The sequence below is a fragment of the Papio anubis genome, chromosome 7 (assembly GCF_008728515.1).
Source record: "Papio anubis isolate 15944 chromosome 7, Panubis1.0, whole genome shotgun sequence".
Classification (NCBI taxonomy): domain Eukaryota; kingdom Metazoa; phylum Chordata; class Mammalia; order Primates; family Cercopithecidae; genus Papio; species Papio anubis.
In genome coordinates, this window is record NC_044982.1 from 114,523,185 (window position 1) to 114,548,818 (window position 25,634).

Genomic DNA, 25,634 nt, shown 5'->3' on the forward strand with positions numbered 1-25,634 from the left:
GAGTCAGACACAGGGTGAAACAGAGTGGCATATGAGGGACAGGCAGAGACTGATGGACAGGGGCAGAAAGGCAGACAGGAGGACAAACAGATAAAAAGAGAGAAAGGGGCCGAGCACTGTGGCTCACGCCTGTAATCCCAGCACTTTGGGAGGCCGAGGTGGGCAGATCACCTGAGGTCAGAAGTTCGAGACTAGCCTGACCAACATGGAGAAACCTCGTATCTACTAAAAATACAAAAAAATTTAACTGGGCACGGTGGTGCATGCCTGTAATCCCAGCTACTCAGTAGGCTGAAGCAGGAGAATCGCTTGAACCTGGGAGGCAGAGGTTGCAGTGGGCCGCGACAGCGCCATTGCACTTCAGCCTGGGCAATAAGAGCGAAACTCCGTCTCAAAAAAAAAAAAAAAAAAAAGAAAAAAAGAAAAAGGAAAAGAAAGAAAGAGAGAAAGAAAGAAGCCAGGAGCAGATATTGACAGACAGACCCAGCAGTGGGCAGGGGTTCTGCTGTGTTATCAGACAAAGTATTGAGAGATGTGTCTCAATCCTGCCATTTGGCTTAATCAACACTGGGGGCCTTCCCTCAATCCCAGGAGTCTCCCAACCATACAATGAAACAGGGTCCAAGCTCTAGGAAGGAATGTTCTTGGGGGAAAAGCAGTGAGGTAGGGGTGTGGGTGTGTGTGTGTGTGTGTGTGTGTGTGTGTGTGGTAGTGGTGGTGGGGAATCTCTGGCAAAGCTTTCCCTAGGTCAGTCACTGACCCTGGCACATCATGTGGCCTCTCTGGGCTTAAGTTTTTTTTGGATGTGATGGAGTCTGGGGTACAGCAGGAGTCTCCTTCAGCCTTATAACCTGGCCTTAGCTAAGGCTCTGTCTTTGCTGCTAACTTACTGCTCTATTCTACTTAACTCATGACTTCTATCTCGTAGTCCAAGATGGCTGCCTGAGATCCAGCTATCACAACTGTTTTTCAGCCAGCTAGAAGGAGGAGGGGTAAAGAAAACACCTCTCTTTTTAAGAACACAACCTGGGAATTACACTCAACACTCTTTTTCCAAGTCACTGGCCAATACTTAGTCTAAGGGCTACATCTAGCTTCAAGGGAGACTGGGAAATGTGCAGTACTGCGCTGGGGACGGAATCAATTTCACACAGCTCAGTGATGCCTTCACAGATCCTTACTCATAGCAGGCTTATTTAAAAAGAATTACACATGCAATATGAGTTTTAAAATATACATTTCAAACAAGTGAAAAATCCTCCTTCATTCTCCAAAATTCATCCCTCCCCCAAGTGTGACCACTGTGAACAGTTTGCTGTGTGTCTGCCAGATTCACTTTTTATGTATACACACATACATACACATATGTCTACCTAGTTAAAGAAGCATAAAATGAGATCACGATTTATGTATTGTTCAGCAACTTGCTTTCTTGGTTACTGTTACTTGGCGATATGTCTTGGAGGTTCTGCCACGTCAGTCCACAGAGAATTACCTCATTCTTTTTAACAGCAAAATAGTACTTCAGTGTGTCCATTTATCAGCATTTAGGGATGGATACTGGAGTTGTTGCCAATTATTTTTGCCGTTACAAACGGCCTTGGGAATTTTGTCTCCATATACATGCACACAGACATTCCTTGGGAATGGATTCCTAAAACTGTGCCAAAGGTTAATTTTCTCTTTATGTGGGTTTAACCCTTTGGAACTAAAAATCCTTTTCTCCATGGACAAGATGGTGATCAGATCCAAGCTGGCTGGCTGCTTCCCTGTCTTGGCTTGAGCTGCTCTCTCTCCCTCTCTCCCTGCCTCCCACTGGGCAGGCCTGGCTCTGGCATCACCGCCCTTATTAGTCCTCTCTTCCAGGGTCTTTCACTATCATTGGAAGCCAGTCTTACATACAAAAGCCTGTGGTCCCACATTTTTATAGATGGCACTCCCTTTCTCCTTCAAGGAAGAAGAGACCGCCTCTCCAGGGCCCTTCTCCTGAGAATTTAGGGCCCTGCTTCTTGGCCCAGCCTTTATCTACTCCCTCCCCGCCCTGCTTGCCACAGCACCTAGTTGGAGCACCCTCTGAGCGCCATTTCCTTCCCCAGTCTTGTCTGCATCCCTGCAGGATGCCCCCTCTAGGAAGGGGAAGGAGGGCAGGGTGAACCTGTGCTCAGGTGAGGGGCGATGCAGTCGACTGTCCTGCAGCCTTGGAGGTTGCAGGCATGTACTTGGGGCAAAGAGCAGGACTCCAGAACGCCAGCCTGTCTGTGAGGAGTGAGAAATAGAAGAGAGAGCTCCGAGGGGGCCTTTTTCACTTCCCCCAGGAATAGATCATATCTGGAACTCCATCCCTGAAGCCCCGTGATGACTCCCCTTAGCATGGTGAGGGCCCTCAGCCCAGCTGGGCAGCAGGATGCGGATCCGGTTATTAAAAGCCGAGCTGGTGGTTCCCCTCCAGCAATTCATCAGGCAGTGGCCCCCTGGGAGTGATAGATGGGGACAAATGGGTGTAAGTAGGGGGTTCCTCAGCTTCTCTAAGGCCACATCTGGGGAAACTCAGCCATCAAAGCCCTGTGCAGGCTTCTCCACTGAGAAGCCTGAGGGCCAAGGAGATCAAGTTTCGAGCAAATGGTTTGGGGGTGTGGAGAGGCTCTACCACTGGAGACAAGCTGCCCTGTGTGTTGTGTGGGGCCCCAGCCCCTGCTCTGCGCCTGAGCTGGAGAGGGGGGTGGGGTGGGCTCCTCTGATCCTGGAATCAGGGGCAGGAGGTCTGTGAGGGCAGGAGGAGGGGCACAGCCAGACTGGGGAAGCGGGGAGCTGTCTTCCGGGAGGAGCAGATCAAGCACCTTTTAAAGCAGGTGCTGGGGCCACTGCTCAGGGCCAACCGCCGAGACCGCACAACCAGCCACCCCTCTAGGATCCCAGCCTAGCTGGAGCCGGGCTCAGAGAAGGAGGCCCTGTGTTGGGAGCATCCTGCTTGCCTGGAAGGACAAGTTTCCGGGAGTGATCAATAAAGGAAAGGAAAGAGACAAGGAAGGGAGAGGTCAGGAGAGCGCCTGGTTGGAGGTAGGCTGGAGCCAAGCCTGGGAGGCCAGATGGGATTGGAATAGGTCAGGGAACAGGGAGAAGGCGCATGGGGTGAGGGGTGGGGAGTGAGCAGGAATCAGGGCCTCGGAGCAGGAAGTGAGCAGAGTGATGGGCTGGAGCAGTTCTGATGAATAAGGTCGGAGACCTGGGGAGGACTGCCCTCGGGGGACACAGGTGGGCTAGCAGGAGCTCCAAAAGGCTGTGAGACATTCGCAGAGTCCTGTCTGAGTTGGATCTGACTGCCTATGAGCAAGAGGTTGGTGGAGAGCCCTGTCCTGTGGTCAGCAGCAGAACAAGGAGAGAGAAGTCAGGGGATCTGCCCAGCAGTCAACGTCCTCAGTGAAGAAGGAGGGCAGCACAAAGCCTACATCTCAAGGACACACCATAGTGACAACACTCCAGGGAGGAACGTGCTGGGAACGGGGATTGTGGGGCTCTTACAGCTGGGGAATCTTCATGGCCTTGTGTCTAGTCCTCTGAAGGCAGGAAACCCTCTGTTGCATATTGATGTTAACAGCCTCTTCTTGATTGCCTCCCTTGATGGGGCCCTCACTACTCTGTCAGAGTACGAAGGCTACCTTTGTCCTGAGCTGAAATCTGCCTTCCCTCCTCCAGGTCAGTACTAGCCTAGCTCTCTGGGAGGGAAAGAACATGCTGCTCCCCTGGAACAGCCGGCTACCCTCCTCCTCCTCACCAGTGTCCACTGTCATACGAGAGCCTGGTCTAAATCCTTCACGTTATGATGATGCTGTTGGTGAGGGGGGCATGAGAACTGCAGGAAGGGAACATCACCTGGTGCTTCTGACCCTCCCACATGGCAGGGGAGGAAGGAGGTAGAGAGACAGGAGGTAGACAGCCATCCATACTCTTCCCGCCGTGAGCACGGCAGCCAACGACACTGCCTTCCAGCGCACTGGGTGGAGTCAGACTTGGTCTGGTGCCAGAATTAAGCACGTGTGTGTGCGAGGGGCTGTTGGATGTGTATGTGTGAGTGTGCTGCGCCACTGAGGGCACACCCCGAGCTCACGGGCCCGCATGAGGTTGACTTTCTTGGCTGTTTATTCATGGACTCTCAAGGTGACTGGGCTGCACAGGTAGGCACAGGGGCCATCCCCCAACTCCTGGATGCCTCTCTTGGGCATTCTCTTCTGTGCTGTGGGAGTTGGGGGTGTTCCTGAGGTTTGAGTGTTGTAGAACTATTGGGTTTGCTGTAGGACTCAGAGATGGGAGGGTGGAGAGCAACAGGAGTCTCCAGGCTTTCTGCAAATGCTCACAGGCTTTTGAACATCTTGTTCCAATTGGTGGTTGATTTGCCGGAGTTTGAGTGTCCTGAGGTGTTGTAGTGGTTCTCATGTGTTACTGAAGGTCTGGGGGTCCTTCGGGGCAATACTGAGGTTGGAGGGGTTCTTATGGCATTACTGAAACTCAGGAATGTTGCTGAGATTCTGGAGGTGCTCTGGGAGATCTGGGAGTCCTTGAGGGGATGTTTCTGAGGTTCTGGGGATGCTGCTGGCCTTCCCCATTCCTTCTGGCCTGCTGTTAGCTTCTTCTAAGCTTAGCACTTTGCCCTTTGAGGATTTGATAATCACAGGCTGCCGAAGGCATGCACGTGGGCCTCTGTTCCTGGATGCAAAAATTCCTCAGGTTTAATCAACTTGAACAAAAACATGAGAGGAAGGAAGCCCTGTCCCAAGGCCTTCATGGGCCAGCTCCAACCCCAGGGGCGTAGCAGCTCTGTGCCAAGCCCAAATGGCAGATGGCCTTCATTGGCTCAGAGTCCAGAAGCTTTTTAGGACCTCCTCCCATATTGAGCAGGGCTTAGCCACCCGCCAATCTGTGCCCAGCTGGGAGTCCTGCTGGCTTGAGCTGCTCCTTGGATACTGGCATTAGCCTCATCTGAGTGCCACGTGGGCTCATGCTGGCCACAGCAAGGCAGCCCTGCCCTGACCCCTATGCTGCTCTCTCCTTGTCTCTCAGACTTCCCTTCTTGGCACTCCTGAGACACGTGTAAATTCATTCTTGCTATCATTCCAGATCTTCCATGGCTTCAGTTCCCTGCTCCAGGCCCCCTCCTCCAGGGAGCCTGCAAAACTGCACAAGCCATCTCCTCCTTTCCCTCCCTGCTCCTCAGTCTTTGGCAGTTCTGTCTTTTGAGCACTTTTGCTCTCCAGCCTGCCCTCTCCTGAGGGCAGGGCTGGACCTTCCTGGGTATCAGTGCCCCTTTAAAGCCAGCTCCAGAGGGCAGGCCCTTGACTCTGCTGCCCAGGCTTTCGGAGAAATTCTTCAGGGGCACATCATTACCATCCTTCTCTTCCTAACACTTTTTGCCTCCTGCCATCTGCCCAGGTAGCATCTTTCCTAATAGCTCAGAGCCAAGCCTCCCATTTTGCAGATGGGAGCTCCAAGCGATTCTAGCCCCAAGCTGAGGAGGTACCTTGGGCTCAAGAAGTGGGCTCACCTTGCAGCTTGAGCCACACGGCTACCCGCTATCCGTGGATCTTCAACCCAGCCTGCCCCTCTGCCCCCACCAGACTGGGCAGGGCAGCTGGGGGCCAGGAGAGGGCAGGTGGGAAGCAATGGGGTCACCTAGGAAGTCACAACCACTCTCTGTGAGCTTCTTGTTACAACTAGTTGCTGGTGTACAGGGAGGGGTGCCTTGAGGGGAGAGTTCACAATTGGAGAATCTCCAGGCTAGATTTGATAGAGGCCAGTGAGATCCATAGAAGGGAAAAGACTCACTCAAGGCCACACAGCCAGTCCCAGGGTTCAAATCCAGCTAGGTGGCCTCCCCAACCAGGCGTTCTCCACTGCCATGCAGAAACCTGGCCCTTACCTCTGGACCTTCCAGCTCTGCCCTGGCCAAAGTACCGGGCACAAGGCTGCCCTCTGCCTGCCAGGCCCACGCCAGGGGAAAAGGACGAAGCTCACCATTTCCTCCCCTCTGCTTAGGGCCTCCTTTGGTGGCCTCTGTGTCTCCCCATGAGGAGGGAGGTGGTATTGTTGGCACTGGGTTCTCCGTGGGGGGCGGGGAAGGGACTGTGCCTGGGCTCGGCTGGGGTCCCTTTCTGCCAGCCTGACTGCAGCCCCTGGGTGGATGGAGGCTCCTTCAGGCAACCTGATTGCCTTTCCTCAGTGCCTGATATGGTTTGGATGTGTGTCCCCTCCAAATCTCACGTTGAAAGTGACTCCCAATGTTGGAAGTGGAGTCTGGTGTGTGGTGTTTGGGTCATTGTGGAGAATCCCTCCTGAATGGCTTGGTGCCCTCCCTGCGGTAATGAGGGAGTTCTCGCTCTATCAGTTCATGTGAGAGCTGGCTATTGGTAAGCGCCTGGCATCTCTCCTGCTCCCTCTCTCGCCAAGTGTCCTGCCTGACCCTCCTTCACCTTCCATCACGATTGTAGGTTTCCTGAGGCCCTCCCCAGAAGCCGATGCTGGTGCCGTGCTGCTTCCTGCACAGCCTGTAGAACTGTGAGCCACATAAACTCCCTTTCCCTATAAGTTACCCAGAGTCAGGCTTTCCTTTAGATCAACGCAAAACAGATGACCCCAGTGCCCAACTGGTACCTCCCTCTCTCCCCTCAGGTATCAGCGACATACCACCTTCCCAGTGAGGCCTTCCCTGACCACCTCGTCTCAAACAGCCAACTCCCGTCTGTCTCTCTTCTCTTCCCCCACTTCACTTCCCCTCTGGTGTCGTGTCCCTCAAGCCCTACCATACATCAGGTTCCATTTGGTGCAGGGCTTGACTCATCTTGCTCACTGCCAAACCAGCGTGGGGAAGGCAGAGTTAGGCTTCCTCCAAGGAAGAGGATGGTTCTTTCTTTTTTTTTTTTTTTTTGAGATGGAGTTTCCCTCTTTTGTCCAGGCTGGAGTGCAATGGCAAGATCTCGGCTCACTGCAACCTCCGCACCCCCCCACCCCGGGTTCAAGCCATTCTCCTGCCTCAGCCTTCCTAGTAGCTGGGATTACAGGCGCATACCAGCACGCCTGGCTAATTTTTTGTATTTTTAGTTGAGATGGGGTTTCGCCATGTTGGCCAGGCTGGGTCTCCAACTCCTGACCTCAGGTGATCCACCCGCCTCGGCCTCCCAGAGTGCTAGGATTACAAGTGTAAGCCACCACACCTGGCCAAAGGGCATGGTTTCTGATAGGCAAGGATGTCTAACCCCAGACACCGCTGCCTTGTAGAGGGAGTGGGCTCCCTGTCTGGAACTGGATTCCCATGGTTGGAGGTGGATTTAAAATCAGATGTGAGTTGGTTGCTCCTTAAGGTAAGGGTCTGAGACCCCTGAGCAGGGAAGGGCTTGCTGGGCTCTGGTGTGGGCACGGGGGCTCTGGGAAGCCCAGCTGGTGAACCTCAGGGCACAGCAGCAGCCTGTATAGGACAGGCCCACTAATGAACACTGACCACCAGAACAAGCAATGGCTTTGCCGAGCTCAGTTTCTAAAGTCCCTCTTACCCAAGGGCCAGGCGCTGTGCATCAGGGGAAGGCAGGAGGAGGGAAGGCAGGGATAGAGTCCCGCCCTCCAGAAGCTCACACCCGCGCCTGGAAGGCAAGTTTCCCGCATCCCTGGGATCAGAAGGGCCAGTGTGGGTTCCTGCATTACATCAAATAAAGCTCAGGTTCAGCCCTGAGTCAGCAGGCGCTGATATCTCTGTGGGATGGTGGAGAGCAACAGAACCCTCTTCCTGCCAGAAGGGCCATTTGGCAAGAATGGGGAGGAACTCAGGCTAGCAGCGTGCTCAGCCCCTAATCCTTTCCTGTGGGCTTGGGAATTTGAATGACAGCCTCCTCCAGGATTTCAAGCCCTGTTTACTCTGAGACTTCACCCTTGCTATTTCCTCTGTGGGGATCACACTTCTCCCCACCCCCATCCCCATCCTGAGCCTGCCACCCTCTGCTCAGCTGACTTTTCCCTGCCCTTCAGATCACCATGGAAAGGTTATTTTCTTCAGAATCTCCCCCTACTCCCAAATACTCTTGGGCTAAATTTGGTTTCCCATGGTAGAGACCAGCTCAGCCTGTGCTTCCCTTTGTAACCCTCAGATTTTGGAGGGGATTTAGTTATCTGGCCGTGTTCCCTGTGAACTGTAATGTCTCCTGCCTCAGGGCTCAGGACAGTGCTGGCACATACTGGGTGTTCAATAAATTTAAGTTAAAAGACTAAATGAATAATGTCTTTTTAAAAAAGCTGTTGAATGACTGTCTTAGCTGATAGGGTCAAAGCCCAAGACCCTTGTAGGGTATTGGAAGGACAGAGACCCTCACAGTTTCAGGTGCCTAAACCTCCATCAGGGACTGTGGCCTGAGAACTGCTTTCTACCTTCTTCTGCCTCTCGCCCCTCCCTTCAGGCTGGGGCACGGGTCCTGCTCCTGGGGAGGGAGAATGAGGAGGAGCCCTCCTCCCTGGCCCAGACCTTGCCTTGCTCACCCTCAGCCTCACTCCAGGAGGAGCAGAAGGCAGGCGGGGCTCCTCTTGCCTACCCGTGGGTCTGGTTTGTGTTTAAAGAGCTAATTTCCGCCTTGTGGGGGTGAGTTATCTCCTTGTGAAATCAAGTTGTAGGAACAAAAAGGGTTTACCAGTGAGACACATGTTGCCTCCTTCATGGAAACCCTAGGAAAAGGAACGGACAGATTCCCCTTCCCTGCCTCCGCCCCAGCCCAGCCCCAGCAGTTGGTCTCCCTCTGTTGTTGCTGCAATGCTGGTCTCCTGTCTGTGTGGGGCACTGCAGATGTGGCGGGCAGGGGCGTGGGAGCTCTGGGGCAGGCGCTGAAGGCAGGTATGTGTGTGAAGTCAGGTGCGGGGGTGGGGGTGGCTCCTGGCCACACCCTTGCAGCGCTCAGGCCGCCAATGGTGCTGGGGCCTCCTCCCCCAGGAGGGGGGCTTTGTCAAGGATTATGGTGTGTTTCCATCACCGAGGCCCAAAGGGGCCAGAAAGGGGCAGGCTGAGGCTGGGGGAGGGGAAGGGAGCCCAGCTGGGAGGGCCCAGGCAGGCAGTGCGGAGCCGGCTGTGGCCTGCCTACCCTTTCATCTCTGCAACTCCTTCCTCCCTGGGCCTCCCTTCTGGTGTGCCTGTGGGTCTGTCTAGGTGGGCTTGGGAAGAGGGAAGGAAGGGGCGTCTCTCTAGGCAGCTCGGACTGGACAAGCCTTCTTTGAAAATGGTCCTTTGAACAAACGCCTGCTGGTGGTTGGTCAGACAGACAGATGCGCCAGCAGGAGCCCCGGGGCCCCAAGGGGACAGCTATCTCTGCAGGACCGGTGCGATGGGCGGGAAGGGAGGAGGGGACACGAGAGGCCCTGTCCTCCTCCTGTGCCAGCTTGCTCAGGCCCTCAGTCCCAGACGGGCTTTTCCCAGAGAGCTAAAAGTAAGAAAGTAACCTTCAGGATTAAAGAGAAATGTTTCTTTGTTTGGGTTTTCCGTCTTTTTTTTTTTTTTTCTCTTTTAAGCCTCTTTTCACATCTGTAGTGGCTTTTCTTTCTCTCGCCTGGGGTCAAAGGAGGAGAAGGGCCGGAGAATGTCGTCCCAGCCAGCAGGGAACCAGACCTCCCCCGGGGCCACAGAGGACTACTCCTACGGCAGCTGGTACATCGATGAGCCCCAGGGCGGCGAGGAGCTCCAGCCAGAGGGGTAAGTGTGGAACCCCCCAACCTCATTCTGTCGGCCATCAGAATGGGCTGATGGCAGAGGTTGCAACTGGCCAGGGAGCAGCTCCTGGTCAGGGGCTGCTAGGTCTGGCTCTGCCACTCATTTGCTGTGAGACCTTGGGCAAGTCACAGCCTCTCTGGGGTTCATTCAGTCTCTGCTTCCGCTACATGAGAACAAGACCCCTCACCCTGCTGTTAAGATACCTAAGGCTGGTCACCTAAAAAGCACCTGTGTGATGTGTTAAAAATACAGATTCCTTTAGTGTTCCTTGCAGATTCAGATCCGCAAGGATGGCTCCCTGGGTGATTCTGGCGCATAGCCAGGATGGGGAAGCTGCTGGGAGCAGTTGAGGCAAGCAGACCTGCCTTCAAGGGGTTATTGGTCTCTGTGGTGAGCATTTGGGTGTGGTGTTTCCAAGTGTCAGGTTCTCTGGGCAGGCTGGGGGATTCGGTGAAGGCAGAGAACCAAAGGGAGAAAGCGTGGGGAGAAGTCACTGAGCAAACAGCCACCTTTGTTGTCTTTGGATGGTCTCAGAGGATGAGGAGAGCCTATTCCCTTCAGCAAGAGTGCTCAGGCCAGCCCAGGCGAGGGTGGGAGCAGGGAGGCAGCCCGCCCCCAGGTGGCCTGAGAACCCAGCCACAGCTGCTTTGCCTGGGTCCATTCTACCGGGGTTTAGTCTGAGCACCCTGGTGGAGGAGCTGGACCCCTTCTGTGTCCCCCACCTCCTGCCAGGATGCCTTGCCTGTGTAGGACCCAGAGCCAGTTCTCCCCTGTTGTTCCCAGGCCTGGCCCCATCCCCTACCTCCCTGCTCTGTCTGAGGGTTTGGAGAAGTAGAAAGGTGAGGCTGGGGGTTGCCGAGCCAGATGTGTGCACATCTGTTCTCCATCAAAACCTGAAACTTGAGAAGGAAAAATCCTTGCGTGCCTCTCCAGGGGCTGGGGCTGCGGCCTGGCTGGGCTTGGGTCATCCAGCAGGGACAGAGGCTCCACCCAGGCCTCAGGGAAGGAGCTGTTGTGTGGAGGACTCAGGGTTCTGACCACCTGGAAAATAGCCTGCAGTCAGCAAGGGCGTGCGCCCCACTCATCCTGCCTGACTGACTGAGAGCCTGTGGGCTCCACATGTCCCACTCTGTATGTGTGGGCTGTGAGGGACCAGAATGAGGAGAGGCCCAGGAACCCATGAGGATGGTTTCTGACCTAGGTGAAGGCTCTAATCTGAAGCTGTGTCCTTGGGAGCCTCAGGGCTCGGACACTGGCCGGGAGCCAGGTGCCTGTAGCTGTAGTGTGGTCTCAGAATAAAGTTGTGTGTATGTCAGGCACTGGGTGATGGGGAGTCCAGTCCCTCATGTGGGTGACAGCTAGAAGATTCAGCTCCTTTCTCCCACTGCAGGGCATAGCACCCGTAAGAATAGAGATTTGTTTGAATCTACTTACTTAGCCAAACCAATTGAGCTGCCTGCCATCCCCCTTCCCCCGAAGTGGGAGCAGAAAATTGGGAGCTCAGGGGAATCCCGAGGAGATGAACTTGGGTTCACCTCTGTCTGTGAGTCAGACACCCTGGGGACATGTTGCTTCAGAGCTTTGAAGAGCTCTGGAGTGCCCGGTGCCCCAGCACTCTCAGGCTGGAGTTGGGGTGGATGAACACTGATGGCAGTGGAGTCAGCCACAGAAATTTCCTAAAATCCAGAACATTTAATGGTTCAAACATCCTCAGTGGCTTCCCGGGACCTCCCATGCTTGCTGTACCCTCATCTTACCTTACCTCTGGGCTGCAATTACACTGGAGGGCTTGACCAGCCCCAGCCACGCTGCCTGTTGCCTGCCCCTCTGCTTCCTCATGCACTTCCCTCCACCCGGAGCTGCCTTTTCCCCTTCTTTGCCTAAAGAGATGTTAACCATCTTTTATTTATTTATTTTTTGAGATGGAGCCTTACTCTTGTTGCCCAGGCTGGAGTGCAGCGGCGCGATCTTGGTTCACTGCAACCTCCGCTCCCCATTTCAAGGGATTCTTCTGCCTCATCCTCCCGAGTAGCTGGGATTACAGGTGCACACCACCACGCTCAGCTAATTTTTTTTGTATTTTTAGTGGAGACGGGGCTTCACCATGTTGGCCAAGCTGGTCTCGAACTCTTGACCTTGGGAGATCTGCCAGCCTCGGTCTCCCAAAGTGCTGGGATTACAGGCGTGAGCCACTGCGCCTGGCCAGTAACCATCTTTTAAACTCCAGTCAGATGCCACCTCCTTTGGCCCCAAGTTCTCCCTCCTCTGCATCCTTCAGCACCTGCTGTGCCTGTCCCAGGATCAAGCTCACCACCCTCTCCAAGGTCTTTATGTCTGTGCCATCCTGTCTGTCCCATGGCACAAAACATGGGGCCACAAGCCACCAGCCAAACATTTGCTCATTTCTGTGCCACTTGAGATCCCCATCTGGCCCCTCACACTGAGCTGAGAGGTCAGATGGGGACCTCAGGTGATACAGAAAGGGCCAGAGGCTCCCCCAGGCAGGGTCCTGGAGGGCGTTTCTGGGGGTGGGAGTGGTTTGGGGTAAGGTCCATAGGAAAATGGTCAAACTACTCCAGGGACAGTTTTCCAAGTCCCTGCTGGGCCCAGATATACAGGTGGAGCAGGACCTAGTCATGCGGGGAGATGCAGGCTGAGAGGGAGGGCTGCCCCGTACACAGGAATGAGAGGCCTTGGAGCTGGAGGTGGGGAGCCTGAGACTGGAGCACCAACGGTGGGAACCTGCTCCCTGCATGGCAGCTACTCAGGACCCCACTTCTACTTTGGGAAGAGGCTGATCTCCTGGCCAAGAAGCTGTCCAGAGCTGACTTACTCTGCCTGTCCACCAAGTGGCTGGTTTCTTTCCCACCGCTCATCCGCTGGGATTTCCTGAGAGAAAGTGAGCAGGACAGACCGAGCTGACCCAGCAGAGGGTCCCAGGGATCTGTGCTCCCCTGGATAATGCGGCCTTGATGCCTCTCTTCATACAGTGGAGAGTGTGCTGGCGGGAGGCTGAGCCCTCTGGGCAAGCAGGGACTGGCCGCAGCCCAGGCTCCATCTCAGGCCCTCGCCCACCAGACCACACTGGTCTCACCCATGCTGCCATCCTCCCTCTGGCTCTCCCAGGCCCAAGCTGGGAAAATCCGTAGCTCTACCGCTCCCCAGGGACCCAGTCCTGCCTGATCTCCCAGGGCCAGGGCCAGCCCTGAGCTCAGGACTTCTGCCTCACTCCCTTTCTCCGCCACATGATTCTGCTGGGGAAGTGGAGGGTTTCATTGTCCTCAGTGACCCCTATCTCCCCTGTGGGTCTACCTCTGTGCTCAGCCAGGGTGACTGCAGGACCATTGCCAGGCCATAGAGAGCCTCTGTGGAATTAGAGAAAGGGATCCCCAGTTAGGTGCATTCAGTTCAGCGGGTGCTGGGTTTGGTGAGCAGGGTGGCCTGCTTGTTCCCTTGGCTGAGCATCTTTGTGCAGTGGGCAACCTGCATTGCTGTCCACGGAGGCTGTCGTTGAGAGGGAAGCAGGAAAAGAGACGGACCAGGGGAGATCATTTTAGTCACAGACCAACCTCAGATGGCAGTGAGTAGAGGGCAAATCATCGGGCCAAACCCTTGACTGCTTGACCCAGGTAGTGTGCTCAACCACAGTTCTGACAAGAGGTCTGTGAGACCAGGAGCAGTCAGAGGGGCTTCCTGGAGAGGGGAGGCCTTGAAGGACAGGAAGCATCTGGGTGAGCAAGAATAAGTGCTCAGCCAGGCACAGTGGCTCACACCTGTAATCCCAGCACTTTGGGAGGCTGAGGCATGAGGATTGCTTGATCTCAGGAATCCAAGACCAGCCTGGGTGACATGATGAGGCCCTGTCTCTACTAAAAATACAGAAAAAAAAATGCCATGCGTGGTGGTGCACACGGAGGATTGTTTGAGCCCAGGAGGCTGAGGCTGCAGTGAGCCGAGATCGCCACTGCAGTCCAGCTTCGGTGACAGAGCAAGACCCTGTCTCAAAAAAAAAAAAAAAAAAAAAAAAAAGAATAAGTGATCAGGCTGAGCCGGTCCACTCTGCTGCCCCTGGGAGCTTCCCATCTCCTTTAGTCTTATAACCCCAGAGCTTGGCATGGGGCCAGCACATCACAGGAACACGAGGGCCCCAGAATGACCCTGAGAAGGTGGGACTGGGCAGGCTTGTGTAGGAGGGATCAGAGGGTTGAGGGAGGTAGTGGGTAAAGCCTCAGTGTGAACAGTCTTGAACCCCAGACCCATCTGCACACCCAGGGGGGCCTGACGCAGGCCTGAGCCAGCCTTCCTTTGCTCTGTAGGGAAGTGCCCTCCTGCCACACCAGCGTACCACCCGGCCTGTACCACGCCTGCCTGGCCTCGCTGTCAGTGAGTCCAACCCAAGTTGAACCTGGCTTGCAAAAGCTACTGCCAGCCTGGCCAGTGGGACCCGTGTTCCCGGTGGGGCTGGTGAAGGGGGGCCCTGGGAGATCCTGGGTGGGGGGAGCTATCTGGGAGTTCTCCCAGCCTGGGGGCCCAAACCAGGATGCAAGTCCAACCTCCCAGATGTCTGTCACCCCTTGACCAGTCCCCGAGATGCCACAGGAGGGTGCACTGGGCAGGTAGGGGATATCCCGGGGCCTGAGTCCAAGCCCTCAAACTCAGACCCTCAGGGGAGGCCTGAGCACCCCAAGCCCTCTTCTGTGCTCTCCTTTCAGATCCTTGTGCTGCTGCTCCTGGCCGTGCTGGTGAGGCGCCGCCAGCTCTGGCCTGACTGTGTGCACGGCAGGCCCGGCCTGCCCAGGTTGGTGCCATGGTCTGGGCACCCCCACTCAGGGGGCGCAGCCGACAGGGTCACTCTGGGAGGGTGGGTGATTTGTTAGGTACCTAAAAGGTAGCTCTGGCTTCAATGACATCCCTACCTCCCTCAGCCTGGCGCTTTCCTCACGCCCACCCAGGTCTCCACGTTTAGTCAGGACCCCCAGAGGAAGGGGGAGGAGCTTGCACAAGCCCACCTGGGAGAAAGGACTCCAACCCAGACCCTAGGGTAACAAGCCTGACATGACCCAGCTTCAGAGTGTACCTTCTCAGGCAGCCCTCCGTGTGTGGATTGACGTGACCATCCCAATGCCATCTTGACCCTTGTCTTCCCTGAGGGTATCACCTGGACCCTAATGCTTGAAGGCAGATTTATGGGGACTGACCTCTAGCCCTTATAGCTGGAACTTTCTTCTCCTATCTCCTTCAGCCCTGTGACCCGAGAGCCTGCCTGGACAGGCATGATCCTGAGGAGATGGGGCTGGGCAGGCTAGTGTGCGAGAGACCAGAGGGTTGGGGCAGGTGATGGGTAGCTCCCTGGTATAGACAGCTTCACATCCCAGACCCAGACGGTGCACCGAGGCTGGTCTTGCTGTGCTGGTTTTGTAGGGAACCAGCCTGGGGTCTCTGGTTGGCCCCAGAAAGAGCTTGCCCTGGCTGGGGCAGTGCTTGAGGGAGAATGAACCTCTCAGAGCATGAATGCAAGCTGCAGTGCAGAAGCCAAGGGTCTGAGTGGCTTGCCCTGAGCCCAGAGGGGTGATGCCTGGGACAGCTATGCCCGCTGTCTGCCCTCTGCCTCGGGTCCACACCCAGCCCAGGGCGGCGGCCGTTGTACAAGGATGTTGTGACTCGCTGAGTTCTCTGAAGGTTTGCCAGCTCAGACAGACCAATTAGTGTGGAGGTGGCTGCTTCCTGGAGCTTCCAGGGTGGGCGGAGGGAGCAGTCTTAGGGCTTCTTCCCACTGTATGTATGTCCCAAGTCCCTTTGGCACAGGACCCAGAGCTTGGTAGATAAGAGGCACTCCACAAATATCTATGGAATGAATGAATGAAGGGGTCTTATTCCCCCATCTAGAAAGTGGGACTGACTCTACCTCCTTGATTTATGGAATACAGCCTGGAGGTAATGGGGGTGCAGGGGCTGAGTAACTCCTTCCTGCCCTGTCCTTGCCTCTGTGCTAGCCCTGTGGATTTCTTGGCTGGGGACAGGCCTCAGACAGTGCCTGCTGCTGTCTTCATGGTCCTCTTCAGCTCCCTGTGTTTGCTGCTCCCCGACGAGGACCCATTGCCCTTCCTGACTCTCGCCTCAGTACCCAGCCAAGGTACCCATTGCCCCCTAGGCCCTGAGGTTGGTGTGATGGGATGGGAATAGGGTGGGTTCTTGGAGTTTTAAGCTGAGCTCAAGGAGATGAGGGTAACAAGAATAGTTGTCAATGAGATGGGCTACTATCCTGAGACATGACCTCTTCAGACCATCCAGTCTTTACAATGATGCCACAAAGTATGCATATTAGCCCCATTTTGCAGTGGAGGAACTGAGAGCCGGGGAAGTAGTATCTTAAATTGAGTATTTACTCAGGCACCATGCTAAGCATCATATATATACCTTCTCATTTTTCCCTTGCTAATATATTGTGATTATTTCCATTTTACAGGTGGGAAAACTGAGGCTCCAAGATGTAACTTGCCCAAGATCAGAGTTGAGACTAGTTAGAGCCTGGATTTGAACCTAGGGTTCTTGCCCGCTGAACATGCTGAAGGGCTTGGAAGCTGGAGACAGGAGAGAGGCCTGGGTGGGCTCACCACAGGCCTCATGTCTGCTCTTCCAGCATGGGTCTCTTTGCTTGTTTCACCTTCCAGGGGCCTGGAAGATGCTGGGACTGTTCTATTACGCTGCCCTCTACTACCCGCTGGCCGCCTGTGCCACAGCTGGCCACAGAGCTGCACACTTGCTCGGCAGCACGCTGTCCTGGGCCCACCTTGGTGTCCAGGTCTGGCAGAGGGCAGAGTGTCCCCAGGCACCCAAGGTAACTGCTGACCACAATGGCCTAGGGCAGAGGGGCGTGCAGAGCAACCTACTCAAACCACGGTGCCTCCTTTGAGCTCTGATTCTATGAGGGGCCGCCCTGCAGCCTTCCATTGTGCATGGGATTCCATGCCTTCAAACACATGCCCCTTCCAAGCTTGACTGCTCTGTGGGAGAGGCAGGGAACAAGGCGGCTGGGCCCAGCCCTCAGGAGCTTTAAGTCTAGGATGGGGCAGAGAAGGGAAAGTGGGCAGAGTAGGGGGAAGAGAAAGCCTGAAATGGCCCCCACCCCCAACACCTGTGTTAGTGATTCCCCAGCTTCCCTTTGGTCAGGCTGGAGAGGGAATGGAAGTGAAGCGTGATGGAGGCCGGCAAGTGTGAAGTCAGGGATGGTCTTAGAGGGACAAGAGGAGAATTCCGGAACCTCAGGACCTTGCTCACTGGCTGCTGGCTGGAGTTGTGAAGCTGTCCAGTCTAGAACCCAAAGAGTGATGGTATAGGCTTTAGAGCCAGACAACCTGAGTGTGAATCCAGCTTCACCACTTCATTCATTCGCTCACCCATTCATTCAACAACATATTTGAAGCACATACTCTGTACCAGGGACATTTCCAGGCACTGGACTACTACAGCTGTGAACAAGACAGACACAGTCCCTAGCCTCCCAAGAGCTGTCATTTCAGAAGGGGAGACACGATACACAAACAAAATGATGCCAGGTGGTACCAAGTGCCTTGGGGAAACAGTGCCACCTTTCTGAGACTGTTTCTACATCCGTCCATGGAGCTGATAACACCAGTCCCTCAGGGTGGAGGTGAAGACTAAGAGGTTGCTTTGAGACGGGGGACTTGGTGGCTCTTTTTTGCCACCTAGAACCTGGCACATACTAAGCTCTCAATAAAAGTATATTGAACCAACAAATAAATGAATGAGTATACAAAAGGCCCACCCCCAGGAAGTCCTCAGCCCTGGGAAGTAGGGCATAGACTTTCCTGATGCTTAGGTTGAAAACTATATGTAGGCAAAGTCAGGCTTTTGCGTGATTTTCAGAACTGTTCCTAATGCTCCGGGAACACAGAAACAGAAAGAGGTGTCCTTTCCAGGCCTTATTCCAGCCCTGGTTGAGGGTGTGGGGGGCAGGAGGGAATCAAGTTATCTCCTCCTCTTGGCTCCTCTCAGGCCTGTGGGGGTCCAGGAGCCTGGGGGAGGGGTGAGCATCTCTGGAGGGCTCAAGAAGGGGAAGTGGGCAGGTTTGTGCTGGGTGGCGGGTTGGGAACCATAGAGCTGAAGCCTTCCCATGGCCCCCCAGACCATCCTCAGGGCCCAGTGTGAGGTGGGAAGGGCAATGGATTCTGGTTCTTGGCTGGGGGAAGAAGGTGGAAGGTAGTCTGTCTGGGTGTTTGTCTGTCCAGATCTACAAGTACTATTCCCTGCTGGCCTCCCTGCCTCTCTTGCTGGGCCTCGGATTCCTGAGCCTTTGGTACCCTGTGCAGCTGGTGAGAAGCTTCAGTCGTAGGACAGGAGCAGGCTCCAAGGTAAAGGGGCAGGCCTGGGGTAAGCTTTTCCTCAGCACCCAAGACAGCCCTACTCCCCCATATCTGTGGTCCCAGATACATGGCCGTGCTTAGTGTAGGGCCCAGCACAGAACAGATGCTCAGAAAATGTTTGCTGAGACTGCTTAGTCCTCCCTCCCCAGGCAAAGGCTGGGCTGGCCCTTGACTGGCACCCAGGATACCCACGGCACTGGGTTGTATGAATAGTAGGGACTTAACAAAGCAGAACTGAGTCAGAAGCCAGGAGAGTCATAGCTCTGTCTGTGAAACAGTGAGATCCGGCTGGAGAGACAGCCTGGAGCCTTGCGCCTAATCCGAGTTCTGCACATACTGAGATGATTCAGGAAGCACCCAGGGGAGAACTGCATTATGAATCAACTCTAGGTTGAATGTGGTTGAATAATTTCAGATAAAGGAGACGGCTGGGAGGGCTTCCTAGAGAGGGTAGACTTTAGCAAGGGCCTGAAGGACAGGGAGATCTAGAGTGAGGAGAGAATAAGGAGCAGACATTGTAGGCACAGGAAAGAGCATGAATAAAGGGGAAGAGATGGTTTTATATCTGTTTTGTTCACTGTATTTGCAGCACTGGGTAGGCCTTAGCCCTTAATAGATACTCAGCAAATATTTTTGAAGTTTTGAATAGATGGATGAATGGATGGATGGATGGGTGGATGGGTCAAAGGAAAATGTACGGAAGGAAGGATGGATGGATGAATGCATCATGGTAAGAGAGAATTCTTAGAAGATACTTCGATCTTATTGAAAAGCCTTCTAAGGACTTACCATGTCAGGCCCTGGGCTCAGTGCTGTGGACTTGGAGCTGATGGACTTGTGTCTGATCTCCAGGAGCTCCCAGTGTGGTGGGGAGACAGATGCAGCACCAAATACCTACAGTGCAATGTGAAGCGTGCAGCGGGTGTTGGGACTGCGGGTGCAGGGGCGGTCCAGTACTTCTTTCTGGTGAGAGAGGAGGAAGAGGAAAGCTCTGCAGAGGCCCTCAAAGGGGAAAGAAGGACAGACTTAGGAGAAAGGCTTAGGACATAGAGGCCAAAGGGCTTGGCTTCTCTTCAGACAGGGCAGGGGAAGGAGAGGCTTGATGGGAGGCACCTGGGCAACCAGCAGGTAGGTGGTGATGCCAGCTGCTGGCCCAGGGAAGGTGGAGGGAGAAGCAGGTGCTCCTGGGACAACGTGTGGTCCTAAGTGTGTGTTGCTCAAAGTGTGGAGCTCAGCAGAGGGCCTGGGACTGGGTGTTAACTCGGCAAGGTCAGACTGAATCCAGAGAATGAGTGAGATCCCTAGGCAGGATGGAGAGCCCTGGGTCCATTTTGGGTTACTCTGGTCCAAGAAGGCCCACAGACTCCAGGCTCGGCTCCCACGTGGCAGGCAGCGAGTTCTGAACACTTGTAGCTCCTGCCTGCTGAGGCTCACACTCCTCGAGGAAGCCCGTGTCCTCTCCTGTTTACATCTGGCTCTGAAGAGGAAGCGGCCCCCCCAGGGCCACGTGGTGCCCGAGGCATGCCCCTTTACCTTCCCTTCCAGGGTTTCCACCACTCCACCCCTCTCTTCATTACCAGCCTTTCCTCCCAGGCTTTAGAGGTGCAAAATCCTCTTTGGACTTTGGTCAAAGAGGTTTAAGTCTCAAAGGACCCCCATCAGCTTTGAGCTGACCCACTCCTGCCCTGGATCCCAGGGTTGTCATGGCAACAAGTGACAATCGCCTATGTTCTCCCAGTGATTCAGGGCAGGGGCTCGCCCCATCTTCCCGTGGACCTCTGCCACTTCACAGGCAGCTTAAGGCCTGGAATGTGGCTTAGACAAATCTGGTCACCCTTGTGATCTCCCTTGCGTAGTAGCAGGAGGAGAAGCCTGAGGGGGTCTGACCTGGAATGACCCCCTCCTGTGTCCTGGCCTGGGATGTGCCCGTAGGACACAGCTTCCCTTTGCCCCAGTTTCAGCTAGCAGAGGCCAGAGGGCTAGGGGTGGGAAGAAACAGTGATGAGATGTGACTGAGCAAAGCAGGTGAGAGTTGGAGACAGATCTTAGGACGAACTTCCTGGCAATGATGGTTCTTTGACAGGAAACTGGCCTTGTGTTTGTGAGAGAGAAAAGGGAAGCTTTGGAGGGCATGGGCCTCAAACCCACAGGTCAGCCCCCTCCGCACTCACCACCACAGCCATGGCCAAGAGGTTTTTATGGAGCACCTGCTTGGTGAACACTCTAGTTCCCTGAGCCAGGGACCCACGAATGGGTCGAGGCTGGTCTCATCTGCTTGTTCAATTGTCTGTCTCCACAGGGGCTGCAGAGCAGCTACTCTGAGGAATATCTGAGGAACCTCCTTTGCAGGAAGAAGCTGGGAAGCAGGTGGGGTCTCCGACACACCCTCTGTGGGCCAGTGGATCAGGCTGGTTAGAAGCCGTGCTTGGGAAGCTGGCACCGGGCAGCATGGCAGGGGCAGAGGGGCATAATGACCAGCCTCTGGGGCTGGCCCTCAGGGAAGGGGCTTCCGCTGAGGACCCCACACCTGCTTGGGTCTTTCTGCAGCTCCCACACCTCCAAGCATGGCTTCCTGTCCTGGGCCCGGGTCTGCTTGAGACACTGCATCTACACTCCACAGCCAGGTATGGGGTTGGGAGCTGAGGCCGAGCGTGACAGGGGGTGTTACCCTCCCTTGCACAGAATGGCTTCAGTGGAGGACTAGCTCCTGCTCCCTGGAATCCTTGTCATCAACAGGGACAACTACCAGCTTGGGACAGGGGGAAGACCCTGGCCTGGCCTTGGTCATTCAGAGTCCTGTGGCCCTTTTCCTGGGCCCCTTGGGAGGGAGGAGGGCTCCCGGGCCTGAGTGGTGCTGTTCACCACACTCCTTCCTTTGAGGACTACAGGATTCCGTCTTCCGCTGAAGCTGGTGCTTTCAGCCACACTGACAGGGACGGCCATTTACCAGGTATGTCCTGCACCCTGTACTGCCATCTGCCTGTGGAGCCCTGCCCTCAACCCCCAAGCCTGGAGTAGCTCCGGCCCAACCCAGCTCTCTAGGTGCCCCATCCAGAACCCTGACCAGGTGCTGCAGGCCATCTTGGGAATTCTGGCCTACCCAGAAGGGTGGGGGTGTTCACTCTTGAACTCACAAAGTGACTCGGAGCATTAATTTTGGAGGCCACATAAACACAAATTTAAATCCTAGCTCCACTATTTACCTCCTGTGTGGCCTTGGGCAAGTTATTTAACCTCTCTGAACCTGTTAGCTCATCTGTAAAAAGGAGGAAATAGAGTAATTTTCCTCTTTGAGTAATTGGGAAGATTTAGCGAGATAACACGTTTGATAAACTCTGCCTCACCACCTCCAAAAAAAAAAAAAAGAAAAAAAGAAAAAACAAACAACAACAATTGAGATCCTAGGAGATAGTTACAATTACTCCCCACTTTACAGATGGGGAGAATGGAAGCTCGGAGAGGTGAATTTGACTTGGCCAAGTTTCTACACAGCTGATATCTCAGCGTAGCCTAAGTTTGAATTCAAGTCTGTCCAGCTTTAATTCCTGCACTCATTTACTTTCACAACATAGAAAAACTGGAAATTTTACATTCCAAAGTTTAGATAGATAGATGATGGGTAAATAGAGGTGCAGACACAGTCATCCCTCAGTATCTGAGGTGGATTGGTTCCAGGACACCCCTCCATTCCAAAATCCAAAGGCTCAAATTTCTGATATACGATGGTGTAGTATTTGCATGTAGCCTACACACATTCTCCAGTATACCTCGTTATCTCTAGATTACTTACAATACCGAACGTAAGTGCTATGTAAATAGTTGTCCCACGGCTGGGCGCAGTGGCTCACACCTGTAATCCCAGCACTTTGGGAGGCTGAGGCGGGCGGATCACGAGGTCAAGAGATTGAGACCATCCTGGCCAATGTGGTGAAACCCTGTCTCTACTAAAAATACAAAAATTAGCTGGATGTGGTGGCATGGGCCTGTAGTCCCAGCTACTCGGGAGGCTGAGGCAGGAGAATCGCTTGAACCCGGGGGGTGGAGGTTGCAGTGAGCCAAGATTGCACCACTGCATTCCAGCCTGGCGACAGAGCAAGACTCTGTCTCAAAAAAAAAAAAAACCAAAAAAAAAAAAAACCCCAAAAAGTTGTCCTACTGTATTATTTTTTATTTGTATTATTTGTATTGCATTATTATTTTTTATTGAGGGCTTTTCCCCAAATATTTTTGATCTGTGCTTGATTGAATTGGTTGGTCATGGATGTGGAACCCACAGATATGCAGGGCCGACTGTATGTAGTTATGGTGCTTGAAGGCATGCCTTTGGCCTATTAAGCTATAATTGCACCTGTCTGTAATATCCTCATTTAGAGGCATGAGGACCCTGCTCTAAGGGGCAGATAAGAACACTGATGGGCAATGGGCATGTGGCTGGAGCCTGTGTGCTGCCAGTTTCTTCCCCAAAGTCTCCCCTGTTAGTACAGAAAACCCTTTCCTGGGATGGGGCCCTCACTGTGGGACTCTTCCAGGTGGCCCTGCTGCTGCTGGTGGGCGTGGTACCCACCATTCAGAAGGTGAGGGCGGGGGTCACCACGGATATCTCCTATATGCTGGCTGGCTTTGGGATCGTGCTCTCAGAGGACAAACAGAAGGTGGTGGAGCTGGTGAAGCACCATCTGTGGGCTCTGGAAGGTGAGGCCTGCAGGGAGCCCCTGAGGGCTGCAGTGGGGAATGAAAACAGGGAGACCCAAGGTCTATGCCCTAGTCGGCCATGGACACACTGGGGGCCCTTGGGCACATTCCTTTCCCTCTCTGGGTCTCAATTGCCTCATCTCCAAATTGAGGCAGTTGGCGCTTCCAGTTCTGAGCTTCCATGAAACCTGAAGGGACATCTCAGCAGCTCCTGCCCCTTGCCTGCTTCTGTGGCACCTTCCCCCACCACCCTCAGTGTCTCTGACCAACTCTCCAGGAATGGAGATGAGGAAGGCCATGGGCTGGGTGAGATGAGGTGGGGAAGGAGGGAGGAGACGGTGATGGGGGACACTGAGGATTTCTGAGTGAATCCTCATGGCAGGGGGCTTGTGTTGGGCAGGGTGCAGGCTTTCTCTTCCCAACTCCCTGTCTTTTGGGGCCATATCCTTTCTCCTTCCCTCCTCTGACAATGAGCTCCTGAAGCAGGGAACCATCCCGGCCTTCGCTTCTGTGGTCTGATGCCTCCTGCAGCCACCTACTTACTCTGCCTCCTGGGCACTCCCAACAGCCCTGTGGAGGGGACTGAGAAGTGTCCCCACTTGACACATGGGGAGGGATTTGCCTGAGGCCATCCAGCAGGGCAGAGTGCAGCCAAGAGAACGCAGGGCTCCTGAAGACTAGGCGGGGGCTCTCTCCATCACCTTGGGACAAAGCCCCGTGCTCAGGACTCAGGAGGCATGCACCTTCTGCTGACTTGGGGGCCCCAGGCTGGGACGGACAGGCCCCCGGCTTCTGAGGAGTAACGTGATGGTCAGAGCGTGGGCTGCCAGCATTGCAGATGGAGGTGTGGCTGCTCCGCAGCTGTACCTGACCATTAACATCATCCTTATCGCACAGACCTGGGCATGCTGGTCTTGGGAGGGCAGGGAGTGGGGAGTGGGCAGAGGCGCATGGAGTGACCACTTCCTTCCCTGACCACCTCCACCATCTCCCTGAGCACCTCAGTTCCCATACTAGAGGCTGCCCTGGAACTGCTGCTGAGGCCCACAAACTGGACAGGTGACAAGTTCTGGGTGAGCTGAAAATGACTTCTCCTGGGAGATTTTTCGAGCTGGTTGCAACCTGAGTCATAGGCAGGTGCAGACATGGTCCAGGTCAGTCCACAACCAACCTCAGACCCTTGCACACAGTGACCGTGTAGGTCAGCATCATTGATCCCAGCTCACAGAGCAGGACATTGAGGCTCGAAGGCAAGAAGAGACACATCCAGGGCAAAGGATTCTGCTTCCACTCATCACGCCTTATATTTTTAATTGCATATTGCAGTTTCCAAGCTCAAAGGCTCCCACTTTGGATCTTCTGGGGCCAAACAGAGCAGCATTTACTCTCTAAATTTGCAGATGAGGAATACTGCAGCTCAAGAGGATTAGAGATATGGGTTCAAGCAATTCTCCCATCTCAGCCTCCCAAGTAGCTGAGATTATAGGTGCCCGCCACCAGGCCCCAAAGCCACCCCACAACCTGGGCTCCAGTGTCCCTTGGTCTGCCCTTTGGCTAGGGAGCTAATGTCTTCTGAGCTCAGAGCTTCTTTAGGACTGCCACCCAGCCCTTGGACCATAAGCCTGGCATCACTCACAGAGAGCTCAGGCTGAGTCAGGCAAACCAGATTATAATCTCTGTTCCATCACTTACAAGCTAAGTGACCTTGGGCAAAGTGCTTTACCTCTCCTGACCTCAATTTCCCCACCTGCAAAATGAGTGCTGGAGTGAAAAAGGAACACTTGCCCTTGAGGCCCTCAATCACATGAGGGAAGACAGATCTATCCCCCAAAGCAGGGCCCAGAAGAAGGCAGGCACAGGATCCCAGAGGTGGCAAAGAGCAGGAAGATTGTGTGAGTGCTGGGGTTTGGGGGCGCCCAAGTTGGGAACCAATGGAGGGAGAGAGAGGTAGGAGGTAGATGGATGGAGATCAAAGGCCAGGCCTGTGGCCATGGAGGCTGCTAACTTTCACCGCTGTGTTAGCCTGTACACTCACCAGGCCAGGCTCAGCAGGCGGGCTGTTCACCTCCTGGCAGCAAACGGTCCAGAATGTGCCCTTGCTGCAGCCCAGCTGGCTCCAGAAGGGGGACCACAGAGGCTGGAGCTATGCATTCGCAGTGCTTTCTCCCAACCTTGCTTCTGAGAAAAGTGTCCTTGCCAGGGCCCTGGAGGAGGGAGCTAGGGACCGGCAGAAGGGCCTAGGTGTCTGTAGCATCATTTTTAGTCCTGGCTGAATCTGGGAAGCACCCGGTGATTTTAACATTCCCGATGCTCAAACCCTGTGCCAGACCTACTGAATCGGAAACTCTCAGAGTGGGGCCCAGCCTCTATGATTGAACAGCCCTCCCAGTGATTTGTTTTTGTGTGTGTGTGTTTTGTGGTTTTTTTGGTTTTTTTGGTTTTTTTTTGAGATAGAGTCGTGCTCTGTCGCCCAGGCTGGAGTACAGTGGCACAATCTTGGCTCACTGCAACCTCCACCTCCTGGGTTCAAGCAATTCTCATGTCTTAGCCTCCTGAGTAGCTGGGATTACAGGCACATACCACCAGTCCCAGCTAATTTTTTTTTTTTTTTTTAAATAGAGTCTCACTCTGTCTCCCAGGCTGGAGTGCAGTGGCACAATCTCAGCTCACTGCAACCTCCGCCTCCTGGGTTCAAGTGATTCTCCCATCTCAGCCTCACGAGTAGCTGGGATTACAGGCGCCCGCCACCAGGCCCGGCTAATTTTTGTATTTTTAGTACCATATTGGTCAGGCTGGTCTCGAACTCCTGACCTCAGATGATCCACTGTCTC

The 25,634-nt window shown here is 54.5% G+C and overlaps 1 protein-coding gene across 4 annotated transcripts in view; it reads left to right on the forward strand.

The window, feature by feature from the left end:
• Nucleotides 1-25,634, forward strand: part of STRA6 (signaling receptor and transporter of retinol STRA6) — a 33,719-nt gene that overhangs the window by 1,178 nt on the left and 6,907 nt on the right. Inside the window, exons 2-12 of one of the 4 annotated variants that reach the window (XM_031668482.1) lie at nt 6,480-6,546; nt 9,579-9,709; nt 14,044-14,110; nt 14,440-14,525; nt 15,721-15,860; nt 16,399-16,565; nt 17,977-18,099; nt 20,411-20,478; nt 20,659-20,735; nt 21,000-21,061; nt 22,641-22,803. In XM_031668482.1, coding sequence (XP_031524342.1) covers nt 9,597-9,709; nt 14,044-14,110; nt 14,440-14,525; nt 15,721-15,860; nt 16,399-16,565; nt 17,977-18,099; nt 20,411-20,478; nt 20,659-20,735; nt 21,000-21,061; nt 22,641-22,803 — 1,066 coding nt within the window. In that variant the 5' untranslated portion in view covers nt 6,480-6,546; nt 9,579-9,596. Of the gene's footprint in view, nt 1-6,479; nt 6,547-9,125; nt 9,447-9,578; nt 9,710-14,043; nt 14,111-14,439; nt 14,526-15,720; nt 15,861-16,398; nt 16,566-17,976; nt 18,100-20,410; nt 20,479-20,658; nt 20,736-20,999; nt 21,062-22,640; nt 22,804-25,634 lie in introns of those variants that run through there. The other 3 variants (XM_009210601.4, XM_009210602.4, XM_009210603.4) reach the window with 3 other exon arrangements.